The sequence below is a fragment of the Lissotriton helveticus genome, chromosome 4_1, assembly GCF_964261635.1.
Source record: "Lissotriton helveticus chromosome 4_1, aLisHel1.1, whole genome shotgun sequence".
Lineage (NCBI taxonomy): Eukaryota > Metazoa > Chordata > Amphibia > Caudata > Salamandridae > Lissotriton > Lissotriton helveticus.
In genome coordinates this window covers 599,092,966-599,109,525 of record NC_136063.1, presented here as the reverse complement: position 1 = coordinate 599,109,525, position 16,560 = coordinate 599,092,966, and the positions used below count along the sequence as shown (strand labels likewise).

Below are 16,560 nucleotides of genomic sequence, written 5' to 3'. Positions count from 1 at the left end.
ATATAAAAATACTTATTTTTATAATACTACTGTGTCGTGTCCATTTGTAGTGTATTCACTTTATTACTGTATGTGGTCATAAATGCTTAACGCACTGCCTCTGAGATAAGCCTGTCTGCTTTGCCAAGCTACCAAGGGGGTGAGCAGGGGTTATCTAAGTGTGTGATCTCCTTGCCCTGACTAGAAAAGGTGTGTCCCTATTTGTCAGAAGTGTATACCTCTGCCAACTAGAGACAGCCGCTTCTAACATCAGCTAATTATAAATACTAAAGTTAGCAGTTGTTTTTTAATTAGTAATGATGTGGATTGTTCCTCTAGCCAAATGTCTCATTGGTCAAACATATTTTTGGGAAAAAAACAAATATTATTCTTGCAACAATATTAAGAGTATATTTCAGTTTAAATAAGGAGAGAACATTGTGTTATATAACATACTTTTATTTGCAAAATTTGGATCAGAGTATTTTGACACACCTATTAAAGACAGGAATCATGAGAAATTGCGATTTTGTTCTGAGAAAATCAGGCTAAAACACATCTTCAGACTTTGTATGCAAAATAAGAAATTGTAAATCTTTGCCCCTTAGAAAACACCTGAGATCATAATTTCTGCTTTCTCATAACTCTTGAATATACTGTATAATGTGTTTAGTGTTCAATTAAACCCCCATTCTCTGTGCTAAACATGTACATAAAAAAATGCTAGAAGCAGAAGACAGTCTAAAAGAAGAATTTACGACAACATTCATAACTAACAAACACCAAATACTATTCTGACAGTATATTTGACTTTCACATGCTTATAGAATCAATAACCGATGCAGTGCAAATACATACAAGCTGGTGTTTGTTGAAAATAGAGAATTTCAGAGTTAATCAGCCATCCTTAACAGCAGTGTTATTCACATTCACATTCTTTCCAGGGAATTTTCAAAAATGTGTGACAGGAAAGACAATGAAGGTTGTTTATCAACTAATACACATTACATGTAAGTCAGATGGAAGTTAAATATCTGACCTCTTTTGTCTGGCAAAGAATGCTTGGAGATTAATCCGGGAATGCCTACCACACCAGACAAGAGATTCAGTCACAGAGCTGGACGTAAACATTCATGAGTAAAATGGGTGCACATCCTCCATTCTAACCTGCTACCTTTTACCTACAACATTTTCCAATTTAAAAGATCCATTAGACGATTTTACTGTAATAAAAACACCCTACTTTGTTTTTATTGGGAACTAGGAATACTCTCCTGCTAGGCTTTTAATTAACAACATTTTTTGGAAGACAATGTCCTCTACGCAATTGCACCCAGTGTCGTGTCTAACGTCTTGGCTTGCATCGAAACTGAATATCAGAATCTGGTAAAAGAACGCCAAGGCCCGAGCGACTATTGTCAAGTCCCACTTTTTTATTTTCAATGAATTCCATGTCAAAGGAGGCCACCATCAGAGCTAGAAACTGCTTAATCTCATTCACAGCAAAAAATCTGCCTGGACACTTGCTGACTCCTGACCCAAATGGCATCAGGTAATATTTCAACTTCTTTCCTCTCTTGTAAAATGATATTTTCTTTGCCCCGTTTTCTACAAAGCGATCAAACTTGTACACCTGCAAAGAAAAACAAATTGTCAGAACGGCACGTAACCATAGATAAATAATATTATGTTCTTACAATTATAAAAGAGAATACACCATTTTAAAGGACTAAAGATTTCCCTGAAATTACCAAACTGACTTATTTTGGGATAATTACTTTCTTCATGCATCAGATGAGCTGTCATACTCACTCCCTTTTTAAAAATTATGATGTAAATTAAAAACTAAATTCAAAGTGAATATATAAGTGGAGTTTAACTTACTCCACAGCCCAAATTCTTTCAGAGTTAAATATATACAAACACCGAAATAATATAAATGTAACCCAAAAACACTCCAGAATTTGGACTCACTATTTTTCTATCTATATGAAGTACTTTGGAAAATGAGGGAAAAAATGTATCACCACACTGGTAATGTTGAAGAAGTTGATAAATATAACACAAGAAGGAACACCAATAATTCAGTGCTTTGTTTAGGGTGGCAAATAATACATTCGTACAATTTGCTTTTCAAGAATCTGCCAATTATCCTCCATATTTTAAATCCTACAGAATAACAATTCACTCTGAACTCTTGGCTGACATTTCTAAAGTACAGACACATTGTTTCAGTTTTTCAGTTAGCTTTTACCCAAAAGAGCCGACTGACATAAACCTAAATGAAACCTCTGACTGTTATTCTGGACTATGAAGGATTTTAATAAAGATAACATGGGAATTGTTCTTCTGCAACTTGATAACATTTTTCCAATGACAACTCTAGGAAAATCCTCCCAGTTAGGCCCCTACTACAATGCACTTTATATATCTTTATTATCCAGTGGGAAAATCTGCAATTCGTGACTGGTTGATTTTCCTAACATGGTTGTAAGAGCGTAGCTCTTTTTGAGTGACCACCCCAATTTTTGTGGACTTATGTTGCTGTTTTTTGACTGTGCACTGGGCTAAAGCTAACTAGACCCAGTGCATGTGCTTTGACCCTTGAAACATGTTGAAATTTGCTAAAACCTTAATTAGCATATTTGACTTTCCTGTAAGGTCACTGTATATGGTGCCTAAAGTACACTCATAGCTCGAACATTTGAATGTCACCTATGGATTAGAGCACTACTGAGCCATCCACTAGTGTGACTAGTAAAACATGACCCCATGCCTTCCACTATAGCCTGGCTGCTGTAGTTTTAAAACTGTAACCTAACCTGTCATAATATACCCTACTGGCAGGACAAAACCTCCCTTTTAAATATTGTTACGCCAACCCTATACAGGCTTGCCAAAAGGCAAGGTGTCTGGTATAAAAAGTGGAGCATGTAGATTTTTAAAGTTAACATGTCATTAGAGTGACTAGTGCCAAAAAGCTATTTTCACTTTAGGCAGGCTTACTGAACCATAGACAAAGTTTGGGAAGGAATATATTAACTGTGCTATCTATGACTAGAAACCGGATAGAATGATTAAAGGACTGTTTTAGCATTTATTAGAACACTGGAATGTTGGGAGCTCCATTGAAGACAATGGAGTGTTCCATGCTTTTACGGGCCGGTAAAGGCCTGCAAAGGCAACATTTCAATGCTGTTTTCAAAGGCCTCTCGGAGCCTGAGGGAATTTAAACCCCTTGAACTCCGAGAGGCCTTTGTTTTATTTGTTGGAACATTCTGCCCTCTAGTGGCAGAATGTTCTAATAGCCTTATAGCCCTTCGTAGCTGGGCTATACCGGTTGTTAAAGTCCCGCTCCCTTGTTAAAGTCCCTTGTGAGCGGGCCTTTAATAGCCGGTATAGCCTGCTACAGCAGGCTGTAAGGCTATATGAAAATCCCCACACCATGGTGAAGTCAAATATCTAAGAAATATTATGTAAAAGGGACTTTTAGAAAGTTACCTTTTCCCTACCTGAAGCTCCAGGAGGCTATTTGCGTAGCTGTTGTTGAATTTCCCTAATAAGGGGTGAAAACTGCTCCCATAGCAGAAACAATGGCTTGGGTGTGGGGAGGTGTCTTGTTCCTCAAAAAAGCAAGACCAACTGGGCAGTGGCCAGGAAATTAATTTACTTCAAAAGAACCACCCCTGTCAAAAGCAGATGTCAGATCACCCCTGCACAGACCCTCCATTTGTTCTCCCAGTCAGACAGGCAGCAACCCCCATGGGGGTCGGGAGGTGGGGGGGGCTGCCCGCAGAACTGGTTTGGAGACACCAAGTAGGAAGAGAATGCTCATTATCATGGCCACATTCCTGGCCTAACAGACCTGTGAAAAGACCTGAAGGGCTGGTCTTGCTCCCACGTGTACATAGGACAAACAAGTGGACTCAAAGAGTCAGTTAGCTGACCTCCTGTGTAACCTACAGGGCCACAGGTACTGCACTAGTGTAATTAAGAGTAAGTTGGGGGAATATCCTATAGCAAGAGCACAGTTGGCTAGCATGAGTGGCTGCTCCTGCTTGTTAGTTGTATTCCGCAGCATTTAGCGCTGTTTCTTGGTGCAAAATGTATCCTCATGTCCATTTTCAACATGGGGGTGCATTTTGTGCTACAAAAATAGTGTTAAATGGCGGTTGTAAGTTGAAAAAAATCATACTCCCAGAGCACACTTAGAGAGCATAAGTGGCGGCTCGTGCTCGCTATTTGTGTTCTTTCACATTTAGCTCTATTTCTTATCCAAAATTGCATCCTCGCATCCATTTTGGATACAAGGGAACATTTTTGTGCTAAGTGATAGTTCTAAATGCAGAACTACTCTTCTCAAAAAATTCAAGAGTAATCTTGTGGAATTCTTAGGTAATTCTGCATGATTACGCTACACAGATTTACATGCGTTATTTGCATACACAAGAGAAAAATTAAATAGTTAAAGTATTTCCAAAATGATAAGCTCAATTTAAACATTTTATATTTAAATAAACACAGCACCTACAAAGAGAGTTAAAAGGCAAGATGTGCTCCAGTTCATGTCTTGTCCAGTTGAACTACGGGAAGGGAACCAAAGCGAACCCCTGTTGCAGTGCTGGGAATCAGAGCCATGTGAATAAAGGGGAAACAAAAATCCACAGAGAAAAAGCAGGGTAAACCAATATGCTCAAATGTTCTGATTGACAAATTGTTACTGATGAGGTTGTCCTTTCAGAAAGCGGAGGAGTTGACTTTACCGCCTATGTCAGTATTAAGGCAACATTGTGAGGCACACTCTCAGGCCACACACCAATAGGAGCTCGAACAGCACTACCAGCTGCTCTTAAATAAGTTCTCTCGCCTCATTACTGAAAATAAATGTGTTCCCAATACAATGTCTGACATCTAGGTAAATAAAAATCAGGGGTTGTTCTTGAAGGTGGAGAGTTCTTCTTCCATGAGGGAAAATACAATTGCAATTCATCTTTTTATGATTTTTTCAAGGGGTACGTATGTTTTAGTTCACAATACTCAAGATAGACTGTCCCTTCTTTGATACATAATATGGAACTGAAGCGCAATATAGGACTTCTAACAATGCTGTGGCTTTTGTTCTGCCGCAGATGTCAAAAGCAAGCAACCTGAAAGACCTTGTTTTAGATTGTGCCCTTTCAAAATCACAATGTAGGGTCCGCTTGCATGTAAGATGCAGCACATTCATAAATAGTCGTCTTCTTTTTGAAAGTTTTTTTTAAGTCCTCTCCACTACTGCATATGCAACAAGATGCACCTTTTACCATATTCTAGATCTGCAAGCAGATTACTTAAACAGAGACCATGCTGGGGTCATCCCAAGGAAGGCGATATCAGAGACAGCTCTAAAATTATTGGCAATCTATGCTCACACATAATAAAATTCACACAAATTCAGTAACATGAAAGCCTATGAGTCCCAGCACCCACTAGGACAAAGAGGCCTGGCTTGGGGAAAAGGCAGTCAGTGAATACAAAGTCTTAATTTGCTTGCCAGCTTGTATCACAGATGAACAAGTTAAATACCTTTGATAATGCTCTTTCTGGTTGATGCTCTATCTAACCGCAGATTCATCAATATTCTCCAGGTATCAGACTAGATGCATAAACTTCATAGCAGTACTCCTGCACATCGGTTGGTAGCATTGTGTGGCTCTGCACTGACATCGTTCTGCTACAGAAGTGATGAGTGCAGCCGCATGTAAGTGGACGTTCAAGGTGGTAGTGCTTCTTGAACTTAATATTTAGAACAGGGACACTATGTGCCAATGTAGTAGTAGCAGCTTTGGGTCTGGTGAAATGAGCCAATAGGCATTTCGAAGACTGCTTTATGGCCAATGCACAGCACATTTTAATGTACAACACAATTCATCGTGATATGGTCAGCTTCTGCATTGACTTGCCCATCATTGCACCAGCATACCCCACAAAGAGCTAATCGGTCACTCAATGTTCTATGATGCGATCGTTTGAAAACAGGAAATAGTTGTACCTGCTCACTACCAGATTGCGTGACCAGATTACTGACTGGACCATTGGCAACAAGACCAGATAGGGATAAAAACTAGTTATTGGCTGTTGTGCCGTCCTGGTGTTCCACACTTGTATCCCTATGTGTGAGAAGTTCAGTACAGAGAATTCCACCCCACAGTTTGTGACTAGCTTCCCAACTCTACCCTTGGTGACTTACTGGGCTAGTGCCCACCCACCGAAGGTGAAGCAGGAGCCTCAGGATGCTGAAGGGAGCGGAAACAGCAGGGAAACAGCATAGATGCCAGAAGGTGATGTCAATGCCAGGTGGTAGCGGTTGAAATACCGGAGCACTGATAATTTCGACATTGGAATAGAGCTGAGCCTGCCGGTCATTGTTGCTAGACTTGGATTGACTTGCCTTACTCTTCTTGTCCTGATTAGAAAACATGCCGGCAATTTGAGCTTTTTGCTGAGTAGTCCTCTTGTTGCTGCAGTATTGCTGGGAGGTGGGCTATCACAAGGTGGGTGCTGCATCATCACTGTGTTCTTTCCCCTGGGAGACGGGGATAGAAGTGTGCAGCAGAATGACTTAGAGGTCCTCTACCAGCACCTGCCCCAGCGAATATTAGTACCCAATCCCACTTTCACAAAGTTGATATTTGTAGGCTATGGAAGCCTGAGGAAGTTCCAGAAGACCACAAACTTGGATTGTTTCAAAGAGTATGAACTAAGTGGCACATATATATTTTCTTATCTCTCATTTTCATACATAATGAATTGGGGGTAGAGGTGGCCTTGAGAAGGTAGATCCAAGGGGAGATGAGTACTTATTTTAAATATACAATAGCTGTGACTAGTATTTTTGTTTAACACAGACTACATGAATAAAAGAACAATTTTTGTAAAGTACTGAAGGGAAAAGACATATAAGAGAGATACTCCAGGTTGTAGGTCTCCTCTGATAATCATAACAGTGAGAACATTAAGGAATCAAGCCATTCTAATAAAAAGTGAACCATCTGTGAGGAGGGTTAAAGGAGGGAGAAAATCCATGCACATTGGCTTAATAGAAGGTTTGCCTCACATCCCAAATGATTTCTTGACATTAAAAAGTTAAATGACCTCACAAGAAGAGTAACAAACAATTGTTCATGAGAATGTCAGATGAGAAGATCAAGACTGCATGAAGGAGAAGCAGCAGGAAACAATATTTTGGATAAAAAGCAAAAAGAAGTATCACCATTTACAAAAAGTGAGGCTCGACCCCTGTGGGAAAACCACAGGAAGATAAGACCCTGGTCAAGTAAGTTCTTATTATACTTTACTAGATATAAATATAGGCCCCTTACCCCCTGCTTTAAACATCAAAATACAAATGGTGCCAGATCCTTTAAACAGTACACCGAGTGAAGATCTCTTATGTATGGAAATCTTTCAAACTCACCAGATTTGCCCTTAAATGCTTCTGATCACCCTTTGGGCAATTATGCGCAACTTTCAGAAGCCTTGTCAGTCCTACAGCAGATTCTGGAAACAATTGTATTCCTCTTAGAAAAGATAACTTCTCATTCTGATTGGAAACCTGAACACCTATACTAAAATCTTTGACTAATCAATGTCCTGGTTCGACATCTGTAGAAACCCAATGTATGAATAGAAGTGAGAAATTAGCATCCAAACAGGAACAATCCAATAATCCAAAGAAAACTCGTATTCTTAAAATATCCAAGGCAACTCTAACTGGAAATAAAGGTCAAGGGGTAAACGAAAATCAGAAAGCTGCGGCCACAGGAAGTCATTTCACTTCAAAGACTGTTCTCTGAAGAAGGAGCATCCATTAAACCAGTACCCACTTTAGTATCAGATATGTTTGTATCTTTGTTTCCAAAGCCAGCAATTAGCTTCATATGGTTCACAAGAAGAATTGGCAATAGGAATAAAGAAGGTGTGAAAACAAGGTAAAGGGAAAAAGCAGAAAATAGAATTACTAAAAGATGCTCAAACTGTCTAAGATTTAATTCAGAAATAGCAGCCATTGACCCCAATCAAAATAAAAAGAATGAGGACATTGAATCAAGATTAATATTCTTGTTTCATCCCCCTTAGAAACTGGATAGCCAAGCTACAGTTAGTCGAGGAACACCAACCATAGATGCTCCTATAAGAGGATTAAATCCTCTCACGTTGGAATTTGAGGGACAGTACCCTCTCACTGTAGGAAAATCAGCAAGCTCACTAAATACATTTAATATCATAATTCATACCCTGCCTAGTTTTAAATAAACAACTAAAAACAGTAATATGTGTTCACAGATTATTGAAATACTGGATCTGTTTCCAGGTGAGCATAGTCCCTTGAATAGACAAAAGATTAATTAAAACTGCATCCTCAGCTTCAACCCCTGTGATCTGCTGAAATAAAGCTAAACCAAAGGGGATGATGGACAGAGTGTTGAGCATTGCAAGCACTCACCCCCAGTCAACTGATCTGGGTTTAATCCATCATCATTCTTTAGCTCACTCTGCCACCCCAGTTCAGACATGGCCATATGCAAATCAGTCTGACCCTGTGCCTCGTGGGAACAGTCCAGCCCGAACTGCCAAGCCATGTCTTCCCTGGACAGGAAAAAAGCATCCTGGGACCAGTTTCCTGGCTAATCAGCCGTCATCAGCCAGGCTAGCTTGAATCCAGTGGCAAAGTGAGCAAGGGACCCACGTCTGGGCATACCCTGACAACTTAGGGCGAACAAAGCAAAACCAAAGGGGATGATGGACGCAGTGTTGAACATTGCAAGCACTCACCCCCAGTCAACTGATCTGGGTTTAATCCATCATCATTCTTTAGCTCACTCTGCCACCCCAGTTCAGACATGCCATATGCAAATCAGTCTGACCCTGTGCCTCATGGGAACAGTCCAGCCCAAACTGCAAAGCCATGTATTCCCTGGACCGGAAACACGCATCCTGGGACCGGTTTCTGGCTAATCAGACGTCATCAGCCAGGCTACCTTGAATCCATGGGAAATAAAGCTGGCATCTTTCCAAAATAAACACAATTTCTCAATAGTAAATGCCACATTTTAGTCTAAATGTATCCCAACTATAATTCTGCAGGAAAGTGATTTCTCCATAAATGTGCAACAGATCCTTTGTTTATTAAAAATGCATCTGCTGCTTCAAACCCTGTCATCTGCTGTAATAAAGCTTGTATCTTTCCCATATAACCACAATTTAACAACTATAAGAATCACATTTTTGTCTAAATTGATCTCAACTTTCATTCTTCAAGAAATTGTTTTTCCTCATAAATGTGGTTATGATGTCTATTCTGTTCAACTATCTGAGGCTACATTTGTGGATCCAGAATTAGTTTATTCTTTAATAGTAGTAAATAGAAATGTCTCTTTTACCATCTCTGGAGACAGTATAAATATTCCCGGATTTGCAAATTCAATGTAGATATCACTGGATTCCGATGGTCGAAAAATAATTACTGGCAACCACCAGCTGACTAAATTCTTGGAAAATGAAAGATCTTGGTCATGGTTTTGAGGAAAGTTAAATGAGAATTAAATTGATATACCTTGAAGTTACCATTTTAGTAAAAACGTATACCTAATCTCATGGAACCTTGCTTGCTTCAAGAAAGAAGAATCTGAAGCATACAATGTCATATCTAGTTTAGCACAAAGTTCAACTAAAGGTTGGGTAAAAGAGGTCCAGCAACACTGTTATCTGTAGATTGCATTTGGGATTATGAAGTTTTTCCATCAAAAATGTTCAACATAACAAACAAAATATGTTGAGGCACAGACGGCTGAAACAATCTCCTGTTGTTTAACGTTTATATCCCTTTGAGTAAGCAAAGCAAATTTCTTCTCATTGAAATTCTCAATTTTACTACAAGTGCATGTGAAAAGGAAAGAAGTATAGCTACATTAATAGTTGGTGATTTCAATGCAAAGATCTCAAACTCAATTGTAAACTTTAATAGAGATAAATATTTTGCGGAAGCATGGAATATTCTCAAAGCAATCTTTCCATTCAATCTTAAAGCAGATAAATTGGGTAAAATATTAATGAATGTTTAAAAACAATGGAGGAAGTCCAGGTTAATTGTAGAATTAGTAATGTTATACCAAATAAACCTACAAGAACAGGTGTGTTAGAATTGGCCCTCTCTGCAGGGTCATCCCCAAACGTTTTCCCTCCAACCTCCTGTTTTTTGAACCCATTGTTGTTGACTTTTAGAACTCTACACACTTTACCACTGCTACCCAGTGATAAAGTGCTTATGCTTTCTCTTTTAAACATGGTAACATTAGCTTACACACAATTAGCTAATTTAATTTACAAATAAGTACCTAGTAAAGTGATACTACATGTGCTCAAAGCCTGTAAATTAAATGCTACTAGTGGGCCTACACCACTAATTGTGCCGCCCACTGACGTACTCTATTAAACATGTTTCAGGCCTGCACTGCAGCCTGTGTGGGCAGCTTTAAACTGCCATTTCAACACGTCAAAATAAACCTTTTGCAAGGTCTAAACCTTCCTTTGTAATACATGTATGTCACCCCAGGGTCGACCGTACACAGCCCATGGAGCAGGGTGCAGTGTATTTAAAAAAGTGGGACATGTACTTTTAACTTTTGCATATCCTGGCAGTAAAAAATTCTTACATTAATTTTTCACTACTGCAAGTGATACCTCTCTAAGTAACATTATTACATTTGATAAGTTATAACTTTCAATTAGGAGCAGATTGGAATATCGAGTTTGATGTCTAAAGAATTGTAATTTAAAACTCTCTTTAGTGGTTTAATTCAAATTTGAAGTGACAATTCTAAAAATGCTTCTTTTAGAAAGTTTGCATTTTCTTGACCCTGGCAGTTGGTGTCTGCAACCTGTATCACGGGTCACATGACTAGGTGTAGCTGGTAGTTGGTCTTTGTGTATTGCTTCCAGACATAGACACAAAGGGGTAATAGATGGTGGCAGCATGGACTACATCTGACTTGATGAGGAGGAGGAGCTTTCACCTACCACGCTTTCCCAACACACCCACAAAGGATAGACACTAGTCTTTTGCTCCCCCATAAAGGCTGGGGCCTGGGCAGGGAGGCAGGAAATTCCCCAAACCTCTGGAGTTGGAAATCTACAGAACCTTCTCCTACTTCAAACCTTTCACCAAGTATAAATATTGGACTCTCAGACCCAGCTGGTCTTCAGTGCACCACTGCACCTGTGGATGATTCAGAAACACTGCTGTGCCACTCTGCTGGAAATAGAACTGCATCTCTGCTGTACTGCCACTCTGCTACCTCACTGCCTGCTGCCTGAGTGAAAGAAGTGGTTCTGTATCTTGACCCCAGGACCACCAGGGTGACTGCCAGGGTTAGTTGACTGGCCTCCTTAACCAGAGGCTCAGGGAGAGAAAAGGCTCCCACCACCTTAAACCCAGCACCTATACTGTCCGCTGTGAGTCTTGCCCCGATCCCCCCCCCCACTTCCCCAAGTGGGGCCACACTGGTCCTGGACCCTTGGAAGTGGACCTGAAGGTACTCTACCAATCTAAGCAAAACTGAGGCAAAAAGATGCATTGCCTGGCAGCAATGCACAACCAGCGCAGGACCGCACAGCTCTTCAACACCACCACTGTGTGATGCCTCCTCAACACAGAACCTCCTATCGGAACCTGCAGCCCTTTGGAACCACTGCTGCACAACACATTATCCCTTCAGGATATCACAATGCTCTGCAACCCGGACTTAAGGTACTTTGTACAACAGACTGAACTTGATCCCTGTGTCCAGTCCATGCTCCATCGCTGTCAGCCTTAAATTGTCACTTTGCCCTGGTCTGGTGTGACCAGATAACCACAGTTGGTGATTTGTGCTTTTAGGCATTATTTTCACTTAAAGCTTTAAAGTTGCATATCTCCGGTTCTACTGATGGAGGTTTGTTGTTTTGGTCTCAAATAACGTATTAAATGTTACTCTATATTTCTAAATTTGAGTGGGATTTTTCTTGTGTTGTGTTTGCACTTTATTACTGTTTGAAGTGCTGCATATATACTTCACACATTGCCTGTAAGATAAACCCGCTTTTGTGCCAAGCAACCAGAGGGTTACGCACAGCTTAAGTTGGGGTTTGCTTGTGACTTCACCCTCACAGGAATTGTGGTTGCTGCTTGAATAGTGTTAAAGCTTCTGGAACCATTAACCCAATTTCCTACATGGTGTTACAGGTGCATCAATATTAGATCTTATAAATTCGAATTACTGTTTGTTTGCTGTGATCATTGAAGTAAAACCACATTTTCTTGAAGTAAGTGGTCATGCAATTCTCCAAGTAACCATCAACTGCCAGTTCCAACAAATCTACTTAAAGTGGGAAATGGACAAGTAGAAATTGATCCAAAACAGGGTCAGATACATTTTAAAGCTTTTAAAATAAACCTTTTCATTCAAATGTTTGTTCCAAACTTAGACATGTCTCTCCTTCCAGAGGACAAGATAATCCCTGTATTCAAGAACTGGTTTTTAGAGTAAATACAAGTGGCAAAAGGAATGAGGTACTTGACCAAACAAAAGTACAAAACCGTTCAAACTCTCTTTTGACTCTAAATTATCTTCAGAAATAAATCGCTTTACTCTGAAGCAATTTCTGTCGTTCTATGCTATTAGTAAGAAAGAGATACAGGAGTTTAAGAAGAATAGGAAAAACATTGGATAATACAACTATTTTGACTGGGTGGGTAGGCTTAAACCTGGTGGAGTAAACTTATAATATTATGTATTGCTTCAAATCAATAATGAATAATAATTACATTGCATATATCAGCCTGGTCTAGAATAATATTTGGCAGCAGTAAAAGTTTAATGCAAAAAATACAAACAAGAAATGGGCTAGAACAGGGATGCCTCTTGGTGCCTTTACTATTTTCTCTGCTCCTTCACAATCAAATCGGCGACCAAAAGATTTGAATGTAGATTGGAACACCTGCTGGTATGGTCACCTAGGCAAATAAGATTATTTGTCTGCCCAAATTTAAATTAAGTTACGCTTTAGACTGCACCGAAAGAGTAAGCTTTGAACAGCCCCAGCTCTGGAACACGAAGATGCATTTTACAGAGGAGACTCGGTATCCTCCCTTTGAAGGCGTACACTGGTAGATGGGCAGAACAAATGCAGGACTCCCCCTGTGTCCTTTATGTCAGGTGGGAGAGCAAGATTTGTTACATGTAATTTCCATCCTTTCTGCACTGGAAAAGCCAAGCAATATTTTTTTTAAATCCACTATATTTAAAAATATAGCCTAGTTGATACAAATCAATGTATACTTTTTTTAATGTTTCCTCAGCATAAACATGTCTGTTTCAACCTGTACACATTGTTAAAGACTTTTTTTAAAGATGTTTTAAAGACATGTAAATAGTTTTGGAAAGTTAAGAAAGTTGAGAATCAGATGTATGTCATATTAATCGTCAATCTCAGCTTGGGTCACAAACAGTTATATAATAAAATATTGAAATATTGGTGCAATCATCGTAAAAACTGAATGCTCTGTTGGGGTCCAAATAATGGACTCTTGCTTCCTGGTTTAAAGGATGAGGTGGAGCAAAGAGTGCCCCAAGGCTGATAGCCAGTCCAATGTAAAATGGTATTACCACTTTTGGTAGAAAAGAAGCTCGGGTCCTCAGCACCAGCTTATCTAAGAAGAATGTGGTATAGAGTGGCTGGACAGAAAGTGCCTCAAGCTTGATCATATGCCACGCTGATGGTATGGCAGTATGGAAGGCCAATTGGAGGGCCAGGAGACATAATGGACAACTGTGCATTGGTGCAAAGGGATTGCTGATTAAAAAATTAAGATCTACATTTAAATCCCAAAATACATCACAAAGTATTTTGATAGAAATAAATGTTGGAGACCTTTCAAAAATCTCATTGCAATTGGTGATTTAAACAATGAAGGCTGATTTGGCAACAGCAAAATGCAGACAGAGCTGACAAGTAGTCTTTAACAATGCTCAAAGCACCTCTTTGCTGTGCAAGGGAAACAAGAAACAACAAAACTACAAACAACTTGACCTGCAGTGAGTCAATCTGGCGGGTGCTGCACCAAACCACAAATTTGTCCCAACCACTGCTATACACAGATTTTTAAGAAAGAAGATCTTCCTGAAGTTGGAGTTTGATTGGACAACAGATGCTTATTCCCATGTGTTCCCAGTACCACACTCTCCTGGCCCAATCCAGTACCACTAGGATGAGGTGTGTCCGGTAATTTGTTGATCTTCTTATGAACTCGGGCACTGGAGGTAGGCATACAGAAGTCCCAACCTCCACTTTAGGCAAAATGCATCCCCTAGAGAGAAGCTCCTTGAGAAATCCAGGGTATAAAAAGTGTTGATATTATGTGTTCCTCTGTAATGGCAATAGATGCCTCAGGGTTCAACCCATTGAAGGAAGACACCCTGCGCCACCTCCAGGAGTAACTGACATTTGTGGTCCGCTAAGCATCGGTGGCTGAGTTTGTGCGCTCTGGTGTATAGAAATCGCACCAGGTGGTTCAACATCAGAGAAAGGTCATGGCCGTTCAGCCATTTCCAGAGGTATAGAGCTTCCTGGCGCAAGACCCAAGACCCCACTTTGCCCTGCTTGATGCAGTACCACAAGACAGTGGGGTTGTTCGTCTGGTGGTGGGTAGGAAGGCCTTCAAAACCAAGCCACTTTTCCTCAACTAGAACAAATTGATGTGGAGTCCAGCATCATCTGTAGACCAGAAACCTTTGATCTCCACCTCTACCAGATTGTCATGGAAGTGATGCATCCATCACTAGACACATTTGGAGGGGTAAGAAGAGGGGTCTGTCACTGATTTAATCCCAGTTCAGCAGTCACCACTGCAGATTGTTTGCAATAGCCCATAAAATCTAGATGGAAACTGACATATTCCACTGGTGATGGCCAACTTAGACTTCATATCCCACTGCAGAGCCCAGATATGCCATCAGAGATGTTTCAACAGCAGTGTGCAGAAGCCCAGCAATCTGAACAGCCACAGAGTCATCAGCACCAAGATCCAGGACTGAGGCTGAAACATTGGGATCATACCCTGAATGCCCTAACTGTCTGCTCCCAAGCAAAGGCATGAAAGTATACTATATTCACAATAGCTACGATGAATGGGAGCATCAGTGAAGGAGTCAAGTGTGACTTTCACATGCTCATAATGAACCACAATAATGTTATGAGGGTTGCTGCTGTTTGGTGGTGGTTGTAGCCTGCTTTCAATAGCCAGTCGACGAGGTAGGGGAAGAGTGGTATCTCTAACCTCTGCATGTTTAATGCGACCACTGCCATCACTTTCATGAACAAACAAGGAAAAAAGTTCCTGGCCCAAGGTCAACCACAGATAGCACCTGTGGGCGTACAGGATGGAGATATGGAAACAAGCATCCTGTAGGTCCAACACCACAATACAGTTCCTGGGGTCTAGGGCAAGCAGATATTGGACTAGCATGAGCATCTTGCATTTCTCTTTTTACAGGAAGTCTTTGAGAGGGTGAAGATCTAAGCTAGGACAAAGGTCTCCATCCTTCTTCATTACATGGAGATAGCGGTCCTTTTTCTTAGAAGTTCCTACTTGCAAGGCCAGAAACTTTTTGATGGTTCCTTTGGCCGATAGGGCCTGCGCTTCCTACTTTAAGGTGGGCATATGGTCCTCCATCAGTTGTCCCGATGGTGATGGAAGGTGCAGCAGTGTGGGAAGAAATAAGAGGGTGTTTTTCTTTGGGGGGGACCCACTTGTCTGACATGATGAGATGACACCCTTGGATGAAATGCAGAATCCTGCCCCCAAAACTGACGAAGGATACACTGAAGAGGTTTTATGGGTGCAGCAGCTGGAGGGGTGGGTGCTGCACTGCCTGTTGTCCCTGATGATCTTGGCCTTGTATTTGTGTGCCATAGCCATACCCAAGAAAGGGTTGGGTGACCTATTGGGCTGGTTGGGTGGCGGATGTTGACAGTATGGGAAACCCCTTATGTAGCCTCAAAGGGGGCACAATAGTTGATGGAACTGTCTGGATGGGTCAGACAGGCCTGTGAAATATGATGATGCCCTGCTTTTCTTAAAATTTTCAAGGGCCGACTCTACTTTCACACCAAAACGTCAAGAGCCATCAAATGGCATGCCCATTAGGGAAGCCTGGTTATACACAGAGAACCCAGTAGATTTCATCCAAGCACGACAGCAAAGTGCACACTTATGCCTATCGCCCAACCTAAGCAGTCAAATGACTCCAAGCCAGAGGAGATCACAAAATGTGCTGTATCAGAGCCATCTTGGATAGCATGGGTCAGGAATGCCCAGAGGTCATCTAGAACTGCTGGTAAAACTTGGGCCACGAAGTTCCATAAGGCATGAGAGTAGCTGCCTAGAAGGCAGGTAGCATTTACTGATTGCTGAGCAAGTCTCATAGAGAAGAAGATGCACTTGCCAAATGTCTCTCTCCTTCACACTCATGATCAGGTGGGGTGGTGGGAAAAGCATTAGGC

General features: G+C 40.8%; 1 protein-coding gene across 1 annotated transcript in view; it reads right to left on the bottom strand.

Annotated features, from left to right (window-relative positions):
- Nucleotides 1-417: 417 nt before the first annotated feature.
- CYP7B1 (cytochrome P450 family 7 subfamily B member 1) overlaps nucleotides 418-16,560 on the bottom strand; it is an 895,968-nt gene continuing 879,825 nt past the window's right edge. The window contains exon 6 of the mRNA XM_078687242.1: nucleotides 418-1,612. Within this exon, the coding sequence (XP_078543368.1) occupies nucleotides 1,325-1,612 (288 nt within the window). The 3' untranslated portion in view covers nucleotides 418-1,324. The remainder of the gene's footprint in view (nucleotides 1,613-16,560) is intronic.